General features: G+C 21.2%; 3 protein-coding genes across 3 annotated transcripts; 2 read left to right on the top strand and 1 right to left on the bottom strand.

The window, feature by feature from the left end:
* The first annotated feature begins 1006 nt into the window (after positions 1-1006).
* LOC122716915 lies at positions 1007-6163 on the top strand. Its single transcript, XM_043940431.1, has 4 exons — positions 1007-1113; positions 1446-2108; positions 4996-4998; positions 5385-6163. Exons 1-4 carry the CDS (start codon positions 1108-1110, stop codon positions 6051-6053), a joined length of 1341 nt encoding a protein of 446 aa, XP_043796366.1. The 5' UTR covers positions 1007-1107; the 3' UTR covers positions 6054-6163.
* Positions 6164-10687: 4524 nt separating this feature from the next.
* On the top strand, positions 10688-11483 carry LOC122716837. The gene has a single exon (XM_043940275.1). The coding sequence runs from the start codon at positions 10752-10754 to the stop codon at positions 11412-11414; it is 663 nt and encodes a 220-aa protein (XP_043796210.1). The 5' UTR covers positions 10688-10751; the 3' UTR covers positions 11415-11483.
* A 1330-nt stretch (positions 11484-12813) lies between these two features.
* Positions 12814-19801, bottom strand: LOC122716914. The gene is made up of 2 exons (XM_043940430.1): positions 19158-19801; positions 12814-13534 (listed from the first exon to the last, which is right to left on the bottom strand). The coding sequence occupies exons 1-2, from the start codon at positions 19799-19801 to the stop codon at positions 12814-12816; spliced, it is 1365 nt and encodes a 454-aa protein (XP_043796365.1).
* Positions 19802-24593: the final 4792 nt, after the last annotated feature.

Below are 24593 nucleotides of genomic sequence, written 5' to 3'. Positions count from 1 at the left end.
CTCGCATCGTCAAACGTAATCTCTAATTCGAGTGCGTTTTCGCAAACTTCCTGGATGGACAGATAATTTCTGGACGAGGAATGAGATGAAAAGGCGAAAGAGTGAGGAAAGACGAGGAACGCGTTACATCGCCCTCGACATCCTTGCATTTAGGAGACGGTCGAGAGCCCTATTCCAATTCCGCTGAGTTAATTGGAATTGTTTGCCGCAGAGTTTGCGAGCCGTTTGCCTTAGTCCCTGTTTCTCCGTCGTAGATCCTTCGGTCTACGAACTCATCGAATCCGTGTTGATGTGATGTGTTTATATGTCAGAGTGACATCTTTAATGGAATTCCTTTCGTAACGATTTAAATTCTCATTTCTAGAAATGATGTGATTGGGAAAAAATTATGTTTTATGAATTTTATATATTTTATCATTTTGTAATTTTTTAGTTATTTAATTTTGTAATTAAATATCATTATGAATTTTAATTGCATTTTTTATGATCTTCTATTGATTTTAATTTGAATTAAAGTTAAGAATTGAAGTTTAAAAATTTTCTTTGTAATATATATTTTTTCTTTGTAATATATTTATATATATTATATCTATTAATGTGTAATATTTCACTTATTATTTTTTTGCGATCGATTTTCATCATTGATGATGTTCGAAAATATTAAATTTTTTTACTTGTTTAAATATTAAAATCCAAATTAATTTAATTTAGATAGACAAATAAAATTGAAAAATAAAAATTTTTTTCAACAAATTGACAATTATATACTAAGAATTAATACGATATTTCTTACATGCTACAATGTTGTTGAAAAATTATAATGATGTTGTAATGTTGAAAATTGTAATGTTGAAAAATTATGAGATAACGTATTTGATACTTGAATTGTTACGAAGAATTTTAATCAATCTTATCTTATTTATATTTATCACTCATATACAAGTTGTATATAAAGTATTCCTTGCAATGCTACGAATAACTTATAAAGTGAGTAACAAATTAAAACAGTAACAAACTAGTTACAGTTTTTTTTTATTATTTTAAAATTTATTAGTAAAGTATTTAAGTATTATTTAAGTATTATTTTATAAAATAAGTATTTAAACAATGCAAGTAAGTATTTAAACAGACATAAATCATCAAAATTTAATAATTATGTGAGCAAATATTTTATTTACATTTTTCGTTTATATCTACAACTACTTTTTACTACTTTAGACTTATGGAAAGTTAAAAAAAAATTTATAATACATATTAAAATCTTTACATTAATCATTTGTCAAATTTTTAAAAGATTTATTAATAAAGATTTACAAATAAAGATTTCTTAGAGAAGATTCAGAAATAAAATTTTTTTCTATATATAATGATTCAAATTGTACATGAAGGAAACAATTTTATTTCTTTGACGATTTCTTTGAAATAACTTATATATTTTTTTACAGATGAAATTCGCTTCGGCAATTTTTGTTATACTGGTTGCAGCCAGTCCTCTGAACGCTTATAAAATCCCAGCCACTGGTTCTGGTGCCCTCGCCAAGGAATTTCAAGACTTTATAGACTTGATTCCGCTCGACCAAATAATCGAAGTGACGAAGACGTACTATGCCCAAGATACGCAATTCCGTAACATTATTCAATTGATGAAAACTGAAGAATTAAAACAATGGATGCTAGATATCGAATCGGTTCCCGAATTCAAATTACTGATAAATTACATTCAGAAGAACGGTCTCGATATTTATTACTTAGTTAATGAATTCAACAAATCTTTGAAACTTCCGCCTCTTGTCAGTGGAATCAAAGCTCTTTTCGGTTCTTTCGATAATAAAATCACTGGTGGTTTTATCGGTTATTTGATTGATATTGCTGCTCTTGTACCAATAGAGAAATTGTCTAATCTTTTCACTGAGAAAAACAAAAATTCCGAGGTATTCAAGGCTTTCATAGCAGAAGTAACTTCGTCTAAATATTTCGATTTTTACAACAATATTTTCGAGGATAAACATTATAAGAATTTGGAAAATGAGGCCGTAAAATTAGGCATAACTAGAAATGATTTCCATACTTTTTCTCCTATCTTTGTTTTCGTTGCGACAGCATTCAATGTGTAAATGACAGTGCTTTTGATTTATAAAAAATTGATTTATAAAAAATAATTAATTCATTTTATTCAAATGTAAAAAAATTTATGTTGTTTTCTTTTTCTTAAAAAAAATAAAATATATTTATGTTGGATTGAAAACATTAATTTTTCTATTCTTTATCTATCCTATTTTTTTTACACTTACAGGATTAATTTTTTTTAAGATTAAAGATAATTATTCTTCTTTTATTTTTCATAGAAATCTATTCCTTTTCTATGTTTTTTATGTTTTTATTAAATTTATTAAAATTAAGATTTATTTCATTGCAGAAAAATATATTCATTAATTAATTATTTAATAGTACTATATTATATATATGCAATACTGAATATGAAAAAGTTAAAGAGTTGTTAATATAAAATTTTCACTTCTTTGTTTTTTTTGAAATCTCATATATATTTGAAACCAATTATTTTAGAAAAATTTTATAATAGCTTAAAAAACTATTATAAACTATATTATAGAAACTTTTTTATTATTTTAAATTCCAAAAACTATATTGGTACATGAATTAAAAGTTAGAAATGTTGATAAATTAGAAATTTTTAAGCAAAAATATATATTTATACAATTACTTTTCATGAAAAGAAAATGTATAAATTTATTCAAAATTTTAAGACATTCCTGTTTTGCGAATAATCTCACTTAATTTGCTTTTTTGTATTTGAACAGAAATTTATGTAAATTATACAAATAAATACAGATTGATGTATATTGCATTGATTTAAAATAAAATAATTTAAAATGAAACGCAAAAATTAAATTGTTTGCAGATCAAAGCTATGATTACTTATTTAAATACTATTACCTAATTCTAAAATAGAATTTAAAGAATGCCGAAGGCAATTTTATAAGAATTTAGTTCTTATATAAATGTTTTTTTTAGAAAAAAAAAATGGAAAAAAATAAGCATTCTGATTTATAATAATAAAATTTTATAAAGATTTGGCTTTGAATTTTCTAAATTTGATTTATATTTCAATTTTTATACTATTTTTAATATTTTTAAATCTTAATTATTATTTGAAAATTGTGAAATTGATGTATATAATAAAATGATGGCTCACATTTTTTAAAATGATTAGTATATTGAAAATATAATCTAAATAAAAAAAATATATTTGTAAACGTAAATACATATAAATTTAGAATATTAAAGAACAAAAGAAAAAATAATTAAAATAGATTTTGAAAAAAAAATATAATTGAATTCTATATATCATATCATGAATTCTAAACATTTTGCTTCGATCAAAATATCCGATTCAAAGTATTATGTTCAAAGTATTATGATCCATAAAAATATATGTTATTAGTCTAATAAAAAAAAAATAATAAAAAAATTACATTTTCATATTCTTCACACTATATTAAAAAATTCTGAATATCTTTAGTGAAATCAAGTTAAACATTCATTTTATATATGATGTATCCGATATTTCATGCATTTATATTGTTGTGTTTTTCTCCCGAAGTATCACAATTTTCTTGTCTTGAAAAATCTGAAAAATTTGCACCGGAAATAAATTTTGTATATTAACTATTAAAATTTGTATTAACTTTAATAATGATCCAAAAATCAGTAATTATTCAATTTTTTTTTAATAATTATAAAATATAACCATACAATAAATAAAATAAATTGAAAAATATATAGTTATATATAAAAATATATAGTATAGTATATAGTATAGTATATATAAGTATATATACTATAGTATATATAAGTATAGTATATATAAAAATTGAAAAATAAATAGTTAATATATTTTATAGGAAATATACAATATATAAAAATAATAAAAAATTAGAACACTTTATAGTTTTTACGATCATTTCATGGAATTATCCTGTGCATATTTTATTTCATTTTAACATCTCAATTTTCTTAATATTAAAAAATATTTTGAAAAAAATTAAATATCAAAAGATATTCTGATGTTTTTAATTATTTCACGAATAGATGGTAAAGATATCCATTATGAAGGTCAATTTTGTTTTTTTAAATAGAATTAATAGAATATATTTCTTAATATACCAATTCATACGACAGTTCGATATTCTATAAAAAAAAATATTAACTCATATATGTTTAAAAATTATTAATTTGGCAAATATTTAAATTTAAATTTTATAAAAATTATTGAAATTTTTAAAAAAAAGCATGAACATTTTACTTTATGAATTCCTTATTTTTCACATAACAAATATTATAAAATTTAAATTAAAATATCTCTTAAATTAATAATTTTAGGCATATATGAATTAATATTTTTTAAAAATAAGAAATATAATATTAATATCGTTTAAATGTTTTGTCTCTCTATCGTCTTGATATATAGTCAATTTTTCCAAAAATAAGTTAAGTCTCAATCTAAAATTGAATTTGAAAAATTTTTCAAATGTTATATAATTTTTCAAATGTTACATGTACTATTGAAAATTAAAAAATTTTAAGCAGATTTAAACATTAATTAAAATTTCTTTTGTTTTGAACAATAATGCAGCAAAAATAATATGTATTCATGGAATAAAATCAATACAAAATCTATGACTATTTTGCAAGAATAATCAGAAATGTTTTCATTTCCAGTATAAAATTGATTATGATATAAGATACTTGAAATCAATACGATGTAAACTAATAAATGAGATATCTGACTAGACAAAAGTATTTGTTGATAATGTATACGATGAGATAATGCATATAATCACAAAAATTGATTAATCTTATCGAAAAATTTTTATCATATTCATAGCTAGTATATAAAATGCAATGAAAAACGATTCATAGGTACAGTTTATATTAAAAAGTATAACATAAATGATTAATTGCAAAATAAATTTCATGGTAAGTAGAATATTTAATTCTTAATATATTAAATATGTTTACATACTTGTTAGCCACCTATGTATTAAATAGTTCTTATTTAAGTTCATTATTAATCACAAAGCATATATATAATAAAAATATAATTCAAATATTAATATACATAACTATAATAATATACATTATAATAATATACATAATATACTAAATTAATATACATAACTATATATAAATGGATTTTTATGTTTATATATGTTTATCTTATTAATATATTGATGTTCAAATTAATTTGAAATCTTTGAGATTTTAAAATCTTAAATTAATAATTTTGTTTGCTTATTTTGTTATTTTTTCTTATTTGTTTATTAAAAATTTTATTTATCATCGCACTTTTAACTTCTTTACAGATGAAATTCGCTTCGGCAATTTTTGTTATACTGGTTGCAGCCAGTCCCCTGAACGCTTATAAAATCCCAGCCACTGGTTCTGGTGCCCTCGCCAAGGAATTTCAAGACTTTATAGACTTGATTCCGCTCGACCAAATAATCGAAGTGACGAAGACGTACTATGCCCAAGATACGCAATTCCGTAACATTATTCAATTGATGAAAACTGAAGAATTAAAACAATGGATGCTAGATATCGAATCGGTTCCCGAATTCAAATTACTGATAAATTACATTCAGAAGAACGGTCTCGATATTTATTACTTAGTTAATGAATTCAACAAATCTTTGAAACTTCCGCCTCTTGTCAGTGGAATCAAAGCTCTTTTCGGTTCTTTCGATAATAAAATCACTGGTGGTTTTATCGGTTATTTGATTGATATTGCTGCTCTTGTACCAATAGAGAAATTGTCTAATCTTTTCACTGAGAAAAACAAAAATTCCGAGGTATTCAAGGCTTTCATAGCAGAAGTAACTTCGTCTAAATATTTCGATTTTTACAACAATATTTTCGAGGATAAACATTATAAGAATTTGGAAAATGAGGCCGTAAAATTAGGCATAACTAGAAATGATTTCCATACTTTTTCTCCTATCTTTGTTTTCGTTGCGACAGCATTCAATGTGTAAATAACAATGCTTTCGATTAATTAATTGATTGATAAATTAATTAACTCATTTTTATCTTATGTAAAAAATATTTAAAAAAAAAAGAAATAAAGTGTATACTATATTGAAAACATGAATTTCTTTATTCTTTGTCCTATTTTTCTTTGTTCTTTTCGAATCTAAGGAAGAATTTGCTAGTTATTTGTGATAAAAATAAATTTATTTTATTTGTTTTTAAAATAAATAATATATTCTCGATATTTTTATGAAAAAAGTTTATAAAATTTATTTTTTTTACAAAATTTTGAAAATTTTGTTTTTCTAAAAAAATTTTATTATTATTTATTAATTAATTATTTAATGATTAAATAAATTTTATGTTTATCAAGATCTATCTTTCCATTATTTTTGTTAAATATGCTAATTTGTTTTATATAAGTCTTTTATTATGAATCTCTTTTTTTCTTGTTTTGCCGCTACTTAAATCAAGTAATTGTTTCAATAAATTATGTAAAAAATTATTTGTTGTATGAATCTTATAATTAAATAAAATAAACAGTAATTATTTATTAAATAAAAATTATATAATAAATGCAATCTGTTATATCCCGACAACGTATCAATATATTCAAGATTATTCATCCTTGGAATTCTAATGTAATACGAGTAATACGAGCATTGATTTACAACGTAAACGTATGAGTCTACTTTTGAATAAAAGTTTTTAGAAAATTTTTAATAATAAATCAGATACTTCAAGATTCTTTCTTTTCATTCAATATTAGACGTGTTATAAATCAGGCGTTTTGAAACGTTATTTGGAAACAATTTATGAGTCATGAGTTTTATGAGTTTTTATGCATGTGAGTCTTTTTAACAGTGAGTCTTTTTATCCAGATGACAACTTAGAAATCTCGAGAGTTTCATTTTAGACATCAGCCTTTCATTAAGAACGATCATGCGAAAGGGATACATGACTATCAATGTATTTCTCGATTGATTTTCCAAAAGAACAAAAATTGTTAATCGAGGATGCTGCGAGACAAGCGAATTAAACAAACAACGAGACGAGATCGAGAAACAAATCCAACCACCGCGAGAACAAGATTGTCCATCAACATCATTCTCAAACAAACTTATTTGTCATCAGCACTCACTTCATATCAACAGAACATCATTTCAATGAAATCCAGCATTTATTGAATATTGAATTTGAGAGAAATAGAAACAAAAGGTTTTCAATTGATCTATGAATTTCAAATTGATTCAAGTTAGTGATTTTTTTGTACATGTGAGGATAAGCAATTTTATATGTAAAAAAATACATTCAACTTTTTTAATCTGAAATCTTATGGAAGTATGTTTTGATTTGTTTCTATGGATTTCGATAAATAGGCAGATTGAATGTCATACAACAATTCAACTATGGATTTAAATAATATGTTTATACTATAAAATAATTTATTTATGGATTTATATAAAATAATGTATATGTTAATATTTTGGAATTTACTAAAATTTATTCGAGGTAAGATTTTATTAAATAAGAAATTATATAATATGTATATTATATTACATTATACTAAAATTCATTTAAAATAATCAATTATATATAAAAAAGTATTAATATATTTATTTTTATTGAAATGCTCTATTATACAAGCGACATTGAAAAGCGACAGTATTACCGCGCATCCAACTGAGCGTTCTCGCTCTTTCGCTGTCTTGCTCTATCTAATAAAAACTTAAAATGCTTATAACTCGTTAATTAAGCCTTATCGGACATATGTGTATATGAATTTTTTTCATCGTTTTAATATCTAGAATCCACCTTGCAAAAGTGTTCCACATTTTTATTAACACTCTGTATATCTTCAATAGATATGAATTTCAATTTTTGCCTAGAGCTAATAAAAAATAAATAATGATTGAGAGATTCAAATATTAAAAAATTTATGATATTTTGGTGATCACTTGTTTCATTCAAGGAAGATTTTCAAATCATCTCCATTTTTAAAATTACACATATCTTCTATTATACATAAATATTGCAAATCTAATCATACTTTATAAATATGTACATTATTTATCATTCATTTCGTTTTATTGTTATAAATTTTTAATTTTTTCAATTATATTATTCAATTATATATCAATTATATATATGTTTTTTGAACTTATAGAATACACTATACATATATGTGTATATATATATATATATAAAGTTTGTTTGAAAAAAATTGAGACATAGTCAATCAAAACATTAATCAAAACACAATAAAATTTTATTAACTATTCTTTCTTTCTCTGATTAGAAAAGAGTATTTATGAAATGTATCTATGAAAATAGTAAATTTGGAAAGATTGTGATTTTTCAATAAAACAACTAATGATACTCAGAATCAATCTTCTTAATCGTGACTTAAGAAGAATTTCTCAAATTAAGCTAAGAACAAATGGCAATAAGAATCTGAGAAAAAAGACTCGTTGCATTCAGAAATAGATCTATGTGTGTTTATTATAAATCTTCTTGAGAGATGATGTAATGATGATCTTGTCATTAAGATAAGACAGTTAGTTGGAAAATATAAATATTTATCATAATAGATCTCAGAATCTCAATTCTAAATATTCTTTAAATATTTCTCTTAAAACGGCATTGTTCTCTAAAAACATCAATTTATACGTTTTATTTTAAACTTAATAGAAATTTAATGGAGAAAGACAAAGAAATTTTTCCATTTTTTTCTGAATGGATGATGTTTAAGTCTCTTGATCATTTCCTAGAATAAAATTTATAATAATCTGTTAAGTTAAATATTTGTTAAGGATAGGATTTGTGAAATGGTTGAGTAATCTGGCTTTTATTTTCAACAGTTCGAGTACTTCCAATAACATAACAATAATTTATAAGCGGGCATGGTTTTCCTAACGCAGATCTTCAATTTAAATAAAGATATCACAGCAACAGCCACTTCATAAACCACACTTGCACGCCATGCGATGCCACCACTGTGGAAGCGAGCGTAAAGGTTCTGCGATGCGACCCTGTGAGGATCCATCCTTTGAAACCGCTACGAAATCCAATGCGACGATTGGTCTCTCCAACCCCTTCAGTGTACATTTTTATGAAAAGCAAGGATTGGAGAACAAATCGAGGTTCACAACAGTTTTGCAGTTGAGTTAGAATCATTACATTAGCCATAAAGAGTTAAAATACCACTATTCGTTCACTCAGATCTCCTAATATAAATGATTATACAGTCCTAGTAGGTAGTAGGTGGTTTTTCGAGCAATAGCATTAGTTTAGGCACGAAATTTGTGCAATATTCAAAGTTGTTCAGTTTTCAACTTAAAAAATACCTATTTCATTTTTTTACCAAATATGAATTTACATTTATTTAATGCTGCTTATAGAACAAATATAAGTATCAATTTTTTCGCCAAAATATTTTTCTAAAATTTTTATTTTTCTTAAGAGATTAATTATCGTCAAACTAAAAATTAGATAGAATTCAATAGAAGTTTATCGAACAGATTCACGATTTATTACGTTACAAGATTGTAAGATTAGATGTTCATATTTTTAAAATATTTTCAAAATCAGTTATGTAATTCTTAGAAATAATATTGTTAAGTGAAAAATAATATAAATAAATCAACTAACTACTACTTATAATTTATGAGATAACATTTATCATATAATAATTTAATTAATAAAAATTAATTAATCTTATCGAAACATATTATCATCGTATTCTTATCATATATATATAAAATGCAATTTGAAAAGTGATTCAATGATAGTTCGTGTCGAGAAACATAAGAAGCACAACTAATTGTAAAATAAATCACAACGTACAGTAGAAACTATAACTTACATTAAATTAAACACATATCACCCATATATCATTCTTATTAAATATCTAAATTATTTTTTCTATATTTGAATTAATTTGAATTAAAAATTTATATTTTAAATTATTACAAGTTATCTATAAAATTTTTTGAAATTTTTTATTTCAATCTCTTATACGAATCTTTCCAGAATTGTTTAAATACTTCTTTAAGAAAAACTTTATCAAAAAGTGTACTGAATGTAGATATAATGATACGAAAATATTGAAACTTTTCTTATAATGAAATTGTTAACAATAAAAATTCATATCAAATTTAAGTTTCGAAAGTACTCATAATTCTTATAAAATACGAATCAATCAAAATATATATATATGTATCAAGATGATATCTGATATTTTAATGGGATATTACTTTAAGGACGAAATAAATCCTTAAAGTTTCAAAAAATTTTTTCTTTTTTTTCTTTAAGTATAATTTTATAATAAGAATGTAGAAAAGATACAAAATAAAATCAAATTTTAAATAATTCTAAATTTTAGTGCTCTTTGAAAATGTAAAAGAATCCTGAAATTTTAAAAATAAATTTCACTTCTGCTGAAAAAAAATTATTTTATATGTATTATGTTTTACAAATATATAAACTTTTATTAAAATCAAGATTTTCAGATCAATTGAATTTCTTTATAAAATAGTATTTGAATATTCATTGTTAATTATTGCAAATGATTCTTAATTACAATATTCTTAATTACATTTATGATAAGAAAATAAAAAAAATTACGAAGTAATGATTAATTACTTTTGTTTATTAAAAATTCTATTTATTTTTTTAATTTTGTTTCTTTAATTTTTTCACAGATGAAATTTCTTTTGGCTACTTTTATCGCTTTAATCGCGAACAACTCCTCGTATGCTTTCAAAGTTCCAGCTGTGGGTTCCGGCGCTCTCGCTAAGGATTTGCAGGATTTCGTTGACTTGATACCATTTCCAGATCTTGTCAATTTGACTAAAACATATACTGCTCAGGATAAAGAGTTTAAGACAGCTATGAACCTGATGAAATCTGTCGAATTAAAAGAATGGCTGCAATTCGTTGAATCCAATCCAGAATTCACGGTGCTGATGAATTTCATGTGGAGAAACGGTTTAAATAGTTATAATCTTGTGAATCAGCTAAACGAAAAAGTGGGCATACCACGTATACCATTTATTTTTAGAAAATTTTTTCCTAATATATTCAATCTTAAAATCACCGGTGGAATTAATGGATTCATAAAAGATGCCAAATCTATCGTTCCAATAGAGTCTTTAAAGAAATTGTACAATGATAAACTTAAAACTTCGCAAGTGTGGAAAAGCGTTGTGGATGAAGTTACGTCAGATAAATATCATGGCTATTACTATTACATATTCAATAATTTATACTATCGAAATCTTGAACAAAATGCTACAAATGCCGGTCTTAACAAAGATTCTTTTCGTACTTACTTACCTATATTAATTGTAGCTTCTATAATTTAAACCTATGAATAAAATGATTGAGATTTTTATTCTATTAAAGAACGAAATATATTTATTTTGAATTTAAAATATGATCTTGATTGTTTGTCTCACTATCTTTGTAAATTAAGTTTAATTTTTGAAAAAAATTGATTTAAAAATTATTTTGTTTTTATTTATAAAATTTTGAAAGCAATATCTTCGAAAGCAATAATTTTGAAAATTATTTATTTTAGAAAAAATTTTTTATTTAAAAGTTATTAAAAAAATTTCCATAATTTTTATTTTTATATTTTCATAATTCAGATTCGAAATCAAAAAATTATTAAACAAAAATTTCTTAATTTTTATATTTTCTCAGTAGTTGTTAATATTTGATTTATATAATATGATATAATAATTTCAAAAACATAATTTAGAAATTTTTAAAAATTTCCCGATGATATGAATTTGCATTTGTATAATATAATAATCTTAGAATAATCATGAAAAATTTTGTAACAATTCGTAAAAGTATTTTAATTAGAATATCATTTATATAACATATAATAATCTTAACATTATATATCTAATATTTTTACTACATATAAGCACTGATTATTTAATTAAAGTGGAACATCGATTTACAGTGTATATCTATGGCGAAATAAAGTAATAAATCGAATGTTTATGATGATGTAATAATGATATTCTTAAATGATTTCTTTTGAAAATTATGCATTATATATAATATGAAAATATGTCTACTATTTTCTCTTTTTCAATTGTACTTTTTAAAATGTTTATTAAAATATCTGCCTTGTCCACTAATATTCTTTTTTTTAAAAAATGAATTCTTTAATAAATAATTGAATTAGAATTCAAATTTATCAACCTTATTTTTAAAAAATTTTTCAATTTTTATATCAAAATTGGGATTAATTTTTTTCTTTTTAAATTTTAAATAAAATGCTAGACAGGAAAAAAAGACTAAAAAACATACGTTTCTTTCATAAAAATATATATCTATGAAAGTAAATGACATAATTAAAATTCAAATTTATCAATTTCATTTTCTAAAAATTTTTCAATCTTTATATGAAAATTAAAGTTCATATTATTATTTTTTTTATAAATTATTAAAGAAATTAAATTTTTACAAATGTAGACACAAGTTAGAAATAAAAAATATATTCCTTTCTTCTATAAAAATAAAATAAACGACAAATCAAAGATCAAATGATCAACTTCATTCTCCATAAAATTTTTTTCTTATTAATTTCTCAATATTAGTATCCACGAACAAGAATTTCTTTCTCTTTTACACGATTTATTTTTCGAACGATTAATCCCAATGAGATTGATCACTTTGACTTTTTCGTGACTTAAATAATGTATAAGTTTATCATATTTTATTCAATAATCGAATTCATAACAATTCTTAAGTGATCAAAGTTTGTGTAAGATAGACGTACAGTTCGTTGAACAGTTCGATCGCGAATGTGATCTCTAAACCGCCCTCCTTCGCCCAAAAGTAATGATGATGCAGCACATCGTTGGATTCGAGCGCAGTGCAAAATTCCCGGAAATCTTTTGACCTCAATGCGAGCAGAAATCTGCGAAAACTCGCCGAGTATTTAACTTTCTGTCGCAATAGTTCGTGCAGCTCGTCCATAGGTATGGTCTCCAAGATTTTATTGATCATTACAGTCAGGCCTCCGTTCGCCAGACTCGGTTCGTATTTAATAAACCTAGGTGACATCTTCCAAAAATATCGTATCTTGTCTTGCCAAGAATCTACGTCCAATCCGTTTTGACGCAAGAAAGAAATCAATTTATGGGCTTCAGGCATATTTTGAAATTCGCGTAAGATAAATCTCTTCTGATCGTTCACAAAGCTCACTGTGTCGCCGATCTGAGCGTCATATTTCATATATCTTTCAATGATTCGTTGTACTTCGGCCATGGGGATGAACGCCAAAATATCTTTGAGATCTTCGTCGAGAGAACTATTGTCCTCCAATGGTGGCACGTTAACTAGATCGGGATAGTTGGATTGTAATCTCATCCGATAAGCGAGAAATCCGAAAAAAACGATCGAAGCAGCTGCCACCACACTGACCAGCATGATTTGTGGATTCATCTCTTTTGGAAGATTAATCCTTCAGTTTTTAATTAGAAGGAAATCATTGTATGATTTGAAAGAATTTGTTTCTTCGGATGCAGTTTGTTTGAGGCACGATATTAATATGTAGCGATTGATAAGGTTCGTTGATCAAAGTCTGGATATAATGTAGAGAAAAACGAATAATAAGTTTGAATTTTCGAACAATGTTGCTTAGCTATGTTAAAGCTTTAAACACTCAAGGAACTTACGAATGGGAAAGTTTGCGTGATTAAGGTATCAACGAACGAGGGATCTTGTTTAGAGTGACTGAGTAGATTTGGGCCATCATACAATGATAAATGTTTCTTTTATTAAATTTTATGCGTTCTTTGATGAACACAAGAATGAAATTAGGTTATGATGTTCGGATATTATCTCTTTGACACGGGGTACAGTGGAATAGAAGATTTCTGGATATGGTTACGAGAAATTTTAATTTACTTTATGACAAAAATTTAACTGGAATTGACATATTAGTGGATTAATACGCACGTGTCATAGTTATGTGCTGTAAGACTACGAAGTCAACTGAGTTTCGTAATAATTCTTTTCAAAACTGTATTCATGTCTATTATGAAGTAAAATGAGAAACATAATAGGCAATTTAGAATGAAGAGAGAAAGAGAGAGAAACAATATTTATTGATTAAATTATAAATTAACAAATATTTATAATTAAAATTTATATTTTAAATTTTTTATTATATTAAAAATCTAGATAATTTTTTGATTATTTGAAGTGAAAATATTATGAAAATAACATTTAAAGAATATTTTTATTTTATAGAATATGGAACAATAAAATTAGTTTAATGTAAAATCACACGAAAGTTGTTTTTATATTTTTACATATATAACGTTAAACTTTTGCAAAAATGTACGATATATATGATATATATAAATTTTTTCTTTGAAAAAATTAAAAAGATATATTGATCACGTAATATTGACAGATTAAATAATAAATGATAATGTGAAGAATCAAGTAATCCTAATCGATTACATAGTACATAGTACAACTGTATTGAAATAATCACGTTTTACAATATTGTATTCAATTATCATCTCATATCGTACACGTATTATGACGTAAATTTGTAATATGATAAAATATCTATATATATTTTTAGTTCAACTAAATTTAATTAATAAATTAAATAGTTAAAGATGTCAATATCATGATGCTTTTCGAAATTTTGATAGGATTATGGAAAAGAAAATTATGAACAAAGTAATATACATTTTTTGATTAAAAAAATTCGATATTATTCATATATGTCTACATAATAAAATATCTATGTATTATTTTGAAAATTATTTTAATTATAAATAATATAACATCAAAGAAACAATAATAAACTATATAGAGAATTTCATAATTTATTTTAATTTTTTTTTCATTGACAAATATCATATTAAAATGACATATAAAACTTTTTTTTATATTACATATAAAATTGTTGTTTTCTTAAATCTTTAATTTCAAAGTTTTTTTGAAGTATCAAATATTTAATCAAAATATTGTAATCTTAATAATCTTATTTATTTATTTTTATATCTAATTAGTTTTCTCATTTTAAATTAATAAAAATTAATAAAAATTGTTGATATATAATTTATAATATTGAAAAAATTGATCAAAAATTATTTATTGTTTTAATTATAATTATTATTAATATTAATTAAAAAATTATCTGAATAAAATGGAAAATATATCTATCGTTTTTTATCAGAAAATTTATATTTTAAACAAATATAATAAATATCTTATAATTTTTAAATAGAAGTCGCATTTCGACATTTTCAATGAAATATCTATTTTATATTTACCAATTTATTAAAAAATTATGAAATATTAAAAAATAAATATTAAAAAATATTTATAAAAAATTATGAAATATTAAAAAATTCACGTAAATAATATATAATATAATTTGAATATTTTTATTATCGATTAAAGAAATGCATAACCTTGTTAGTCACGTAACATTGACAGATTACATAACAGAAGATAATGTCGGCAAATGGCGAATTCTTTAAAGAATAATCATAATTTATTAAATACAAATTGTGGAAATCGCAATCATTGCTGCTTCTTTTAATAATATTTACTTTTTTTTTATTATCATTTTTTATCATGCACGTATTATAATATATTTTTTTTATGATAAAATATTGATGTTATTTTCGAAATGCATCTTAAAAAAACTCTCAGTTGAATTTGATTTATTGAATTCAATTTAATAAGTTTTTGAATATGCTCTATATTTTCCAAACTAACGAATTCAGAATAAAATTATAAAAATAATATGAAACAAAATTATAAAAATTATAAATATAAATATATAATATTGTCATAATATAATATTGTCATAATATATCATGCTTCAACATTAAGAATTATCAAAATTTTTATTTAAATTATTATATATATATATAAATATATATAATTATTATTATATTTATTATTATATATATAAATTAAATTATTACTTTATTTTTTATTAATAAGTATATATTTGTAAACTATTAAATATAAATAAATAAAAATAAATATATAATTATTATATTAATTTTAGTAATTATATACTAATTTTTTAGTAAATTGTAAAAAATTTTATCATACTAAATACTAATATTTATTTGATGTTTCAAATATTTGTTTTATTTTAAAGGAAAAAGCTTTAAATTTTTCGAAATATACTTGTGATTATTTCATTGATTGGAATCTATGTATTAAATATTCAAAGTCATTAATTATAAAAATTAATTAATTAATTATTATTAGAAAACTTATAAATTATTATTCTATAAACTTTGAATGTTTAATATACTAATTATATAATATATAAAAGAGAATAAAAAGAGAATATAATACAATATATATTCATATATAAAAAGTATTCATATATAAAAACACACAGAAATCGAAAAAAACTATAATATAAGAGTTCTAATTTATTATTAATCCGCTAAATTGATCTAGAATACAAATATATAAACATATAAATATAACAAATATATAAATATATAAAATATAAAATGTATTTGTATCCAAATACATTATATATCCAAATATAAAAATAATATAAATATCATTATAATATTGTTTTCATCATTTTCTTATTTAATTCAAATTAAATAATTAAATAAATAAATGAAAGACTTTTAAAAGAAAGACTAGTTTTATATTATTATTAAAAAAATAAACCAATATCAAACCAACAAAATTCAGTCTTGGCATTTGGTACAAGTTTTATGAGCAATTTCGATTATCTTTTGACTGAAGATACTCTGAAACACTCATATCTTTATCAATAATTATTTAAAATCCAGAATTATCTATATATTTCAAACATATCTCCATTTTCTTCTGAAAAAGTGCCATTTTTTTTTTTTAAATTGTCATCTTTGATTACAATTAACGCTTAAACGCTTATGTTCTTCAAAAACGCATTTATCACATAATTCTTTTTAAATCTGAACCGATATTTTTGTGATTTCTTCGTCTTTTATAAACCTTGAAAACATGAATTTGCAAAAATAATATTAAATATTAAATACAAATAAAAAGAAAATAAAATAGGTCATAGGCAGACTTAAGATTACATTAAGATTTATTTGAAATTTAATGTTACTATGTATTTTGCGTATTTTAAATATTTATTAGAAAATTTAATAAATATTATTTCTTTATGTATATTTACTTGAAAATTCACTACAATTTTTTATTTGTTTTTATGCATACTTCATTGCTCTTTGAAGTTTTGATCATGAAATAAGAAAAACAAAAAAAAAATTACAAAAATGAAAAAAGTATGATATTTATTTTAGAATTTCACTTATATACAGATATTGCATAATTATTAATTATTAGATTAAATTAAATAAACAATATTAAATAATTCAATTTCTATTTTATCCATCTATAAAATTTTTTAATAAATAAATTATTTAAAATATTTAAGTAATTAGAAAACTCAATTATAATTTTACTTTTTAAAAAATATTTCTTAATTATACTATAATAGTCATAGCAAATATATGATTAATATTTAATTTTATAAGAACCAAATTTATAGTAAATTTTATAGTTTAATTGATTTAACTTTCGTTAATTTACTTTTAAAATAATTGAAAATATGTTTATTTTCAAATTTTATTTATTACTTTATTTAAAGAAATTATATCTTCTTTTTATTTGATATTTAAAATGAAAGATATTTAATGAGTAAAAAGATATTTAATTTAATAAAAGCAATTTATTTAATTTTAAACTTTTAAATTAAAATTAATATAATATTAATATAATATATAATATTAATATAATTTGTGATGTACAATTTTTCAAATTAAAAAATTATTTCAACTGTTTCAACTATTAGAATTATTATATTAAATAATAGATTGTGACTATTAGAATGATCCACTACAACCATTTATTATCTAATCAGCCAATAATAAGTAATTAATAGATTTATTCATATTTTATAATAAATGATAAATATTCACTATTTTTTTCATATGATCAATTAATTTCATTTGAAATTCTAAATATTTTTTATTTCAATTAGTATCTCATACGTCATACATAAATGTCTTAAATACAAAAAACGTTATAAACGTTTAATTGCAAATGAAAAAAATATAAAAAAAACATTTATTATATAATCTTATCTTTTATCTTTATCTCTTAAATTATTTAAAAAAAATTATTATATTCATATAATTCTTTTTTATATGTATATTCAATTTTTCTTTGCTTATGCTATTCTAATTGAAAAATGATAAGAAATATTTTATTTCTTAATAATTATATTATTAAGATTGAAAAACAAATATTTAGTATAATATAGAAGTAAAATTTTAAAAATTAAATTTTAAAAGTATAAATTAAAAATATATTATTTATTATCATATAATTTTACATTCTGAAGATTCTGTTATGTTATCTCTTTTTTTCAATTTCGATATTCTATCTGATAAGTTTATGATTTCATTATTCTATTATCTGATAAGTTTATGATTTCATTATTTTCATCTATAACATTAATTTGATTAGACATCGATATGACAGATATCTACAGTTATCATTCCAATTTTTGATTATGATATAACTTATGTTAGGAATAAAACATGCAAAACTAATAGCATGCAATTAAAGAATTTTTACAAAAAAAGAAAATTAATTTTCAAGATATATGATCTCAAGCTTATATATATTCAAAGTTAATTTAAAATTAAAAAACTTATTATTCAAAAATCATGGTAATAAAATTTCAATTCATAAAAAATTGAAAGTTTTTAAATTTTTTTAAATATTTCCTATCTATAACAGGATAAAAATTAAAAAAACAAAAATTCATTAATCAATTCATTTATTCATTTATCAATATCAAAATACACACTATTTATTAAATTAAATTTATTAATTATATTGTATTTAATTTAATAAATTTTATTTTACTTTTTTACTTTTTTTATTTAATAGATAATAATTATATTTAATAATACTATATACTGTCAATAAAGCTTCAATACACTGTGAAAATTATATAAATAGATTTATATATTTTTATTCTATTATTTAAAAATACTATTAATTAAAAATAATGATGAATCAATCCTTTAATAATGAGGAAGGTAACAAAGTTTACGTGGAATGTTTCGCTGTCAACGTTAAGATGTTTAAGTTGTTTTAACATCGTCTGGAAATGGATATTTGTAAAAGTGCTTGTGAATAAAACTTCATATTGAGAATCAAAGAGTTCCTCTACAAAATTTTTAAACACTTCAGAGGTCTCAATCTTGTATTCATACATGTTCATCCAATCGAATACTGGCAAGATGCTCGAGAGATCTTTAATGAAACCTTTGATACCTCCAGTGATCTTGATCTGAGAATCAGACGAAACTAACACTTGTTCTTCTTTTAAGGATTCTTTCAATTTTTCCAAAATAGTATAAGCGTCGAGGCCATTGTTTTGCAAATAATTCATAAGATTCTGGAATTCTGTCATATTTTCCAAATCTTCAATATAATTCTTTATATCATCATATTGTATAAAGGACATGATCCATTGAAATTCTTTGTCTCTAACCAGATATGCTTTTGTAAGTTCTATCACATTGTCAATGGGTATGATGTTTAGGAAATATTGGAATTCTTGAGCCAGTGCACCTGAGCCAAGATTTGGTACTACGTAGGCATTAAGATGACCGACTGCGGCGATTAAAGTCACAATTCCGAAAAAGAATTTCATCTATAATATAATTGGAAAATAATTAACATTATTCGATGATTATGATTGTTATAACAATTGCACAAATGTTCATAAATCTTGCGTGAATTCAATTAATAGTTGTGACAAAAACTAATAATAGATAATTTTTTTATAGAAATTTTTTATTTAAGGAATAATGAATTAAAAAAAGAACAATTTTTTTATTAGTGAAATATTGTTTCGATTGAAATCGACACTTAAAATTTCAATATTTTTAAAATATAATTTTGCTATATTCGAATGAAAATGTTTTACATTTTAATGCTCTATTATCATATAATAAAAAATATTTCTAGAAAAAATTATAATTAAAAGATAACAAAATAAAAAAAAAAATTTTTGGAAATTTACAGATTGATTTCTTGCTTTCAGAGAGATTTTCCATTAAAAAAAAAATTATTGCACATATAACTCATTATGATACATAAACTTTCATTAAAATTAGAATTTTTGGATTTAATAAATTTTTTTATAAAACTTTGTTGTTGATTGTATGCTTTATCATTAATGAAATCTAATTTTTAATATTTACACACTACCATTGTAATTTATGTTTGTTGATTAACAGAAATGTTCTGAAGCATAATGTACATAGAATAATATAGAAATAAAAAATTTCAATTAACATCACAATAATATGAATTATTAATTAATAATTAGAGATATGAATTATGATAATTAATTATTATAATAATACGTAATTTGATTATACGTAAATTGTTATTATGATAATCTGAAGTTCAGATTGCTTACCTTTAGACGTATGCTTTTTTAGGTAGTAATATTGATAAAATTCTAACATAAAATACTTCATCATTGCATTTTATATACTACTATGAATCCAGCCTATTTCTTCTGATAAGATTATTTGAAATAATCGATGAAAATCAGACACAAGAGAGTCGCTCCAAATTTAATTGTCTAATAGATAATAAATAATTCATTTCATGACAAGAAAGTTTCGAAAATGAATTGCGAAAAATATACATGATTTCATATAAAATTACATGATTTCATATTATCTATAATTGCTGTTGTATATATGTATGTATATTGTTATATTTAAATTAAATTTATATATTTTAAATTAAATTTATACTATTCGCTATCTCATATCACATATATATGAAACACATATATATATATATATATATATAATGTTTTTTACAACGAACATTAATTATTAATTTTAATGAAATTTTATTATATTTAAGATAATTATACATATTAAAATAAATGATAATTATTTGCTTATTTAATTTTTTACATAATATAAAATTATATAATATTTAAAATTATATAAGTAATATTATATAATTATATAAAATTATATAAGTAAAAATTATATAATATTTAAATGTTTCTTTTTATAAATAACGATAAAAAGAAACATATTAAAATTTTTTTAAACGTTCATCTCTTTATCTATGAAATAGTTAATTGATAAAATTTTTATTAATAAAGTTTCTATAATGTAAATATTACAGAAATATTTAAATGTAACATATATGTATTTCTCTTATATTGTATTATATAAAAATTGTAAACAAAATGAATTTTTATTTTACTAATTTTAATTTATTGAATTATTTATTTGCTAAATTATTGATATATATGTATATATATATATATATATAATATATAAACATATAAATATATGCATAATGTATATATTTATATTATATTATAAAATATATATTTATATTATAAAAATATAAATATATATATATATATATATATAAACATATTAATAAACTTTAATAACTTTTTTAATAAATTATATTCAATATAAATGTATAATTTATGCACTTGTATACTATATGAGTATAAGTTAATTTTATATATTATTATGTTATTTACTATAACATTCGAAAGATGAAAATAATATATCATATTGTTTTATATTTATTGAATTGTTAAATTATATCAGACAATGAAAATTTGATGATTTTAAAATAAAACAAATCTTCTAAATATATTTATCGATAGTTGATATAAAATTGATAAATTAGCTTCATCTTGGAATGATAAACATCAATGATGAATATACAATTGTATTTATGTGGCGTCCTCTATGTTATATTTCACGAATCATGAAATCGTTATTATTGTGAAAATACGAAAATTTTAGATGACAAATAATGCAAATATTACAAATGAGAAGTATCAATTGTATTAATATGTAAATTGAATATTAAATTATATTGAATTATCTGATTTTAAATTGAAATTAATAATGATAGAAGATATTTAATTATATATTTATTTTATAATATTTAATACAATTTTCATTAAATTAAATTCCAATAAATTAAAAATATTTAAAATTTTAATAAATATATTTTTAAAGTAATCTATAATAATTATCATATTTAAAGAAAATAATTCATCTTGATATAATTATAAACATAATTTAGAATTTCTAAATTTTAAAATTTTATTAATATTACTTCACATACATGTATTATTAATTAATTAATCGATAATTATCGACAAATGAAAACTCACAAATGAAAACTCACAGTAAAGAGATATAAAATAGATTTGTGTATTTGTGGATCAATGATCTAATCTTCTAAAATACCGATCGCGCAACAAATCAAAGATTTTAATATGCTCTTAAAATGGTGAATTTAAAATTAAAGTTTATTAACATCTTATAATTAAATATTTCTCTGATATTTACATTATAGAAATTTTATTCAATAAAAATTTTATTAATTAAAAAAACCCTGTTTTACATGTACATTTAAAAATAAGAAAATATATATATATATCTAACACAATATAATATAAACTACATAACATGACTTTATTAAATTTTTTTTATTATTAATGAATCAACAGAAATTTTTAATTCCCATAAATAATTTTATATCAAATAATTTTTTAATATATATGATATATAATAAATAATTAAAAATAATTTTTTAAAATATTTAAAATAATTTTAATTAAGAAAAATAAATAAATTCGAATTTCACAAGAAATGTTTGATGTTATTTTGAGAAGATTAATATTTTTTTTTAAACAATATATTATAAAAATACTTATTTATTTTATTATAATGAAATGATATACATAAGATTCATATTCATAACGTATAAAGAATATATTATGAATAAATTATTAAGATTGATTTAATATAAAAGTTAAAAGTTAAAGTTACAGAAATTAAAATATAAAAAAGAAAATTTAACACGAAAATTAATCAAAAATAGACATCTAATTATAAATATGAAGATATATTCTTTTGCATTCGAGGTTTTTTTCGCTCGGTTGAATTAACAACTCAAGTCGATTTTCCGCATGTTCAATTTTTAACAGCTAATTCAAAATAATTTCAGACACAAATTACCGTATAGAATTATATTTTATATTTTAATATTTTATATAACTTGACATGTAAAGAAAGAAAATTTGTTGAATATTAAACTTTATATTGTTGTTTTGTGTAATATTTTATAAAACAATCGCCAAAATGAATCCTTGGTTTGTTAGGGCAAGTCAATAAAATATTGTTTCATCTTTCTTATTTCGTTAAGAGCAAACCTTACACTCTTTCTTAATTTCTAACATACTCTCACATTCATTGTCTATTATTCTTCTATTCGCTTTCTGTTATTTTATCTCTATTTTCATCGTTGTTTTTCTTCTTTCTATCGTCAATTTCTTTATGAATAAAAATAATTTTGTTATTCAATAGCAAAAAATCAAACTCATCTCATTTGAACTAATTTCATTACCATATTCTATGCTACAAAACTTAAAAAATAATATTTGTTTTGATAGCAATAGAAATAATATTTCTATTGCTACGACTATCAAACTTGTTGATTAATGTCAAAAATGCAGTCCGATCCACGATCTAATTTGAAATAAGAAATTCTAGCTATTTGGTAGTATATTATTCTATATTTTACAAGATTACGTATGAAGTTTAGAAATTTATTCATAAAGCGATATTTTAAAAAAATCAACTATATATAAATATTGTTTATGAATAAATGCTCGAATTGCTATATCAATCTAAGTCTAAGAATCATCAATCGAGTGCAAAAAGATATAATATTTATAATATTTATTATATATATTATTTATTTATATAATATTTATAATTTTATCTAAATTAAAAGAATTAAATTAAAAGAATTTCGCAAGACTTAAATATTATAGATATGTATAATTCTTGCAATTAATATTGATTTTTAATGAGTTTTTTAAATATAATATTTTTAATATATATTATTTTTTCTTTTCAAAAATTATGTTTTAGAAAACGATGCCAATTATTAAATCTCAGCGCGAAAAAAAAAAAATTACGCATGAGACTCTCCTATAAAAAATATAACAAGCATAATTAATTTGAAAGTTGAATAGAACATAAACTGAACATAAAATTTTAAATATTAATATAAATTTCGAAAAAAGCAAAGGTTATAAAATCTTTAAAATATAAAAAAATATAAATTAGAAAAATTAAAGAAAAAAATATGAAAATAAATACTAAATAAATTAGAAACATGAAAATGTTTAAAACATAAAAAAAGAATTCAACGTAAAATCTAAAAAAGGATACAATATAAAATGTAAAATCTAAAGTATTCGAAACAAATATTAAATACAGAAAATAACATAAAAAAATGAATTAAGATTTAAATAAATCTGCGAAACTAGAATATCAAAAAGAAATTTAAAACATGTTAAATTAAAAAAACTGAGAAGAAAAATTAAAAGAAAATTTATTATGAAATTAGAATTACACACAGAT

Source organism: Apis laboriosa, unplaced genomic scaffold (genome assembly GCF_014066325.1).
Source record: "Apis laboriosa isolate Shangri-la unplaced genomic scaffold, ASM1406632v1 scaffold49_cov149, whole genome shotgun sequence".
Lineage (NCBI taxonomy): Eukaryota > Metazoa > Arthropoda > Insecta > Hymenoptera > Apidae > Apis > Apis laboriosa.
Note: the sequence above shows the minus strand (reverse complement) of the source record. Positions and strands in the feature narration are given on the sequence as shown.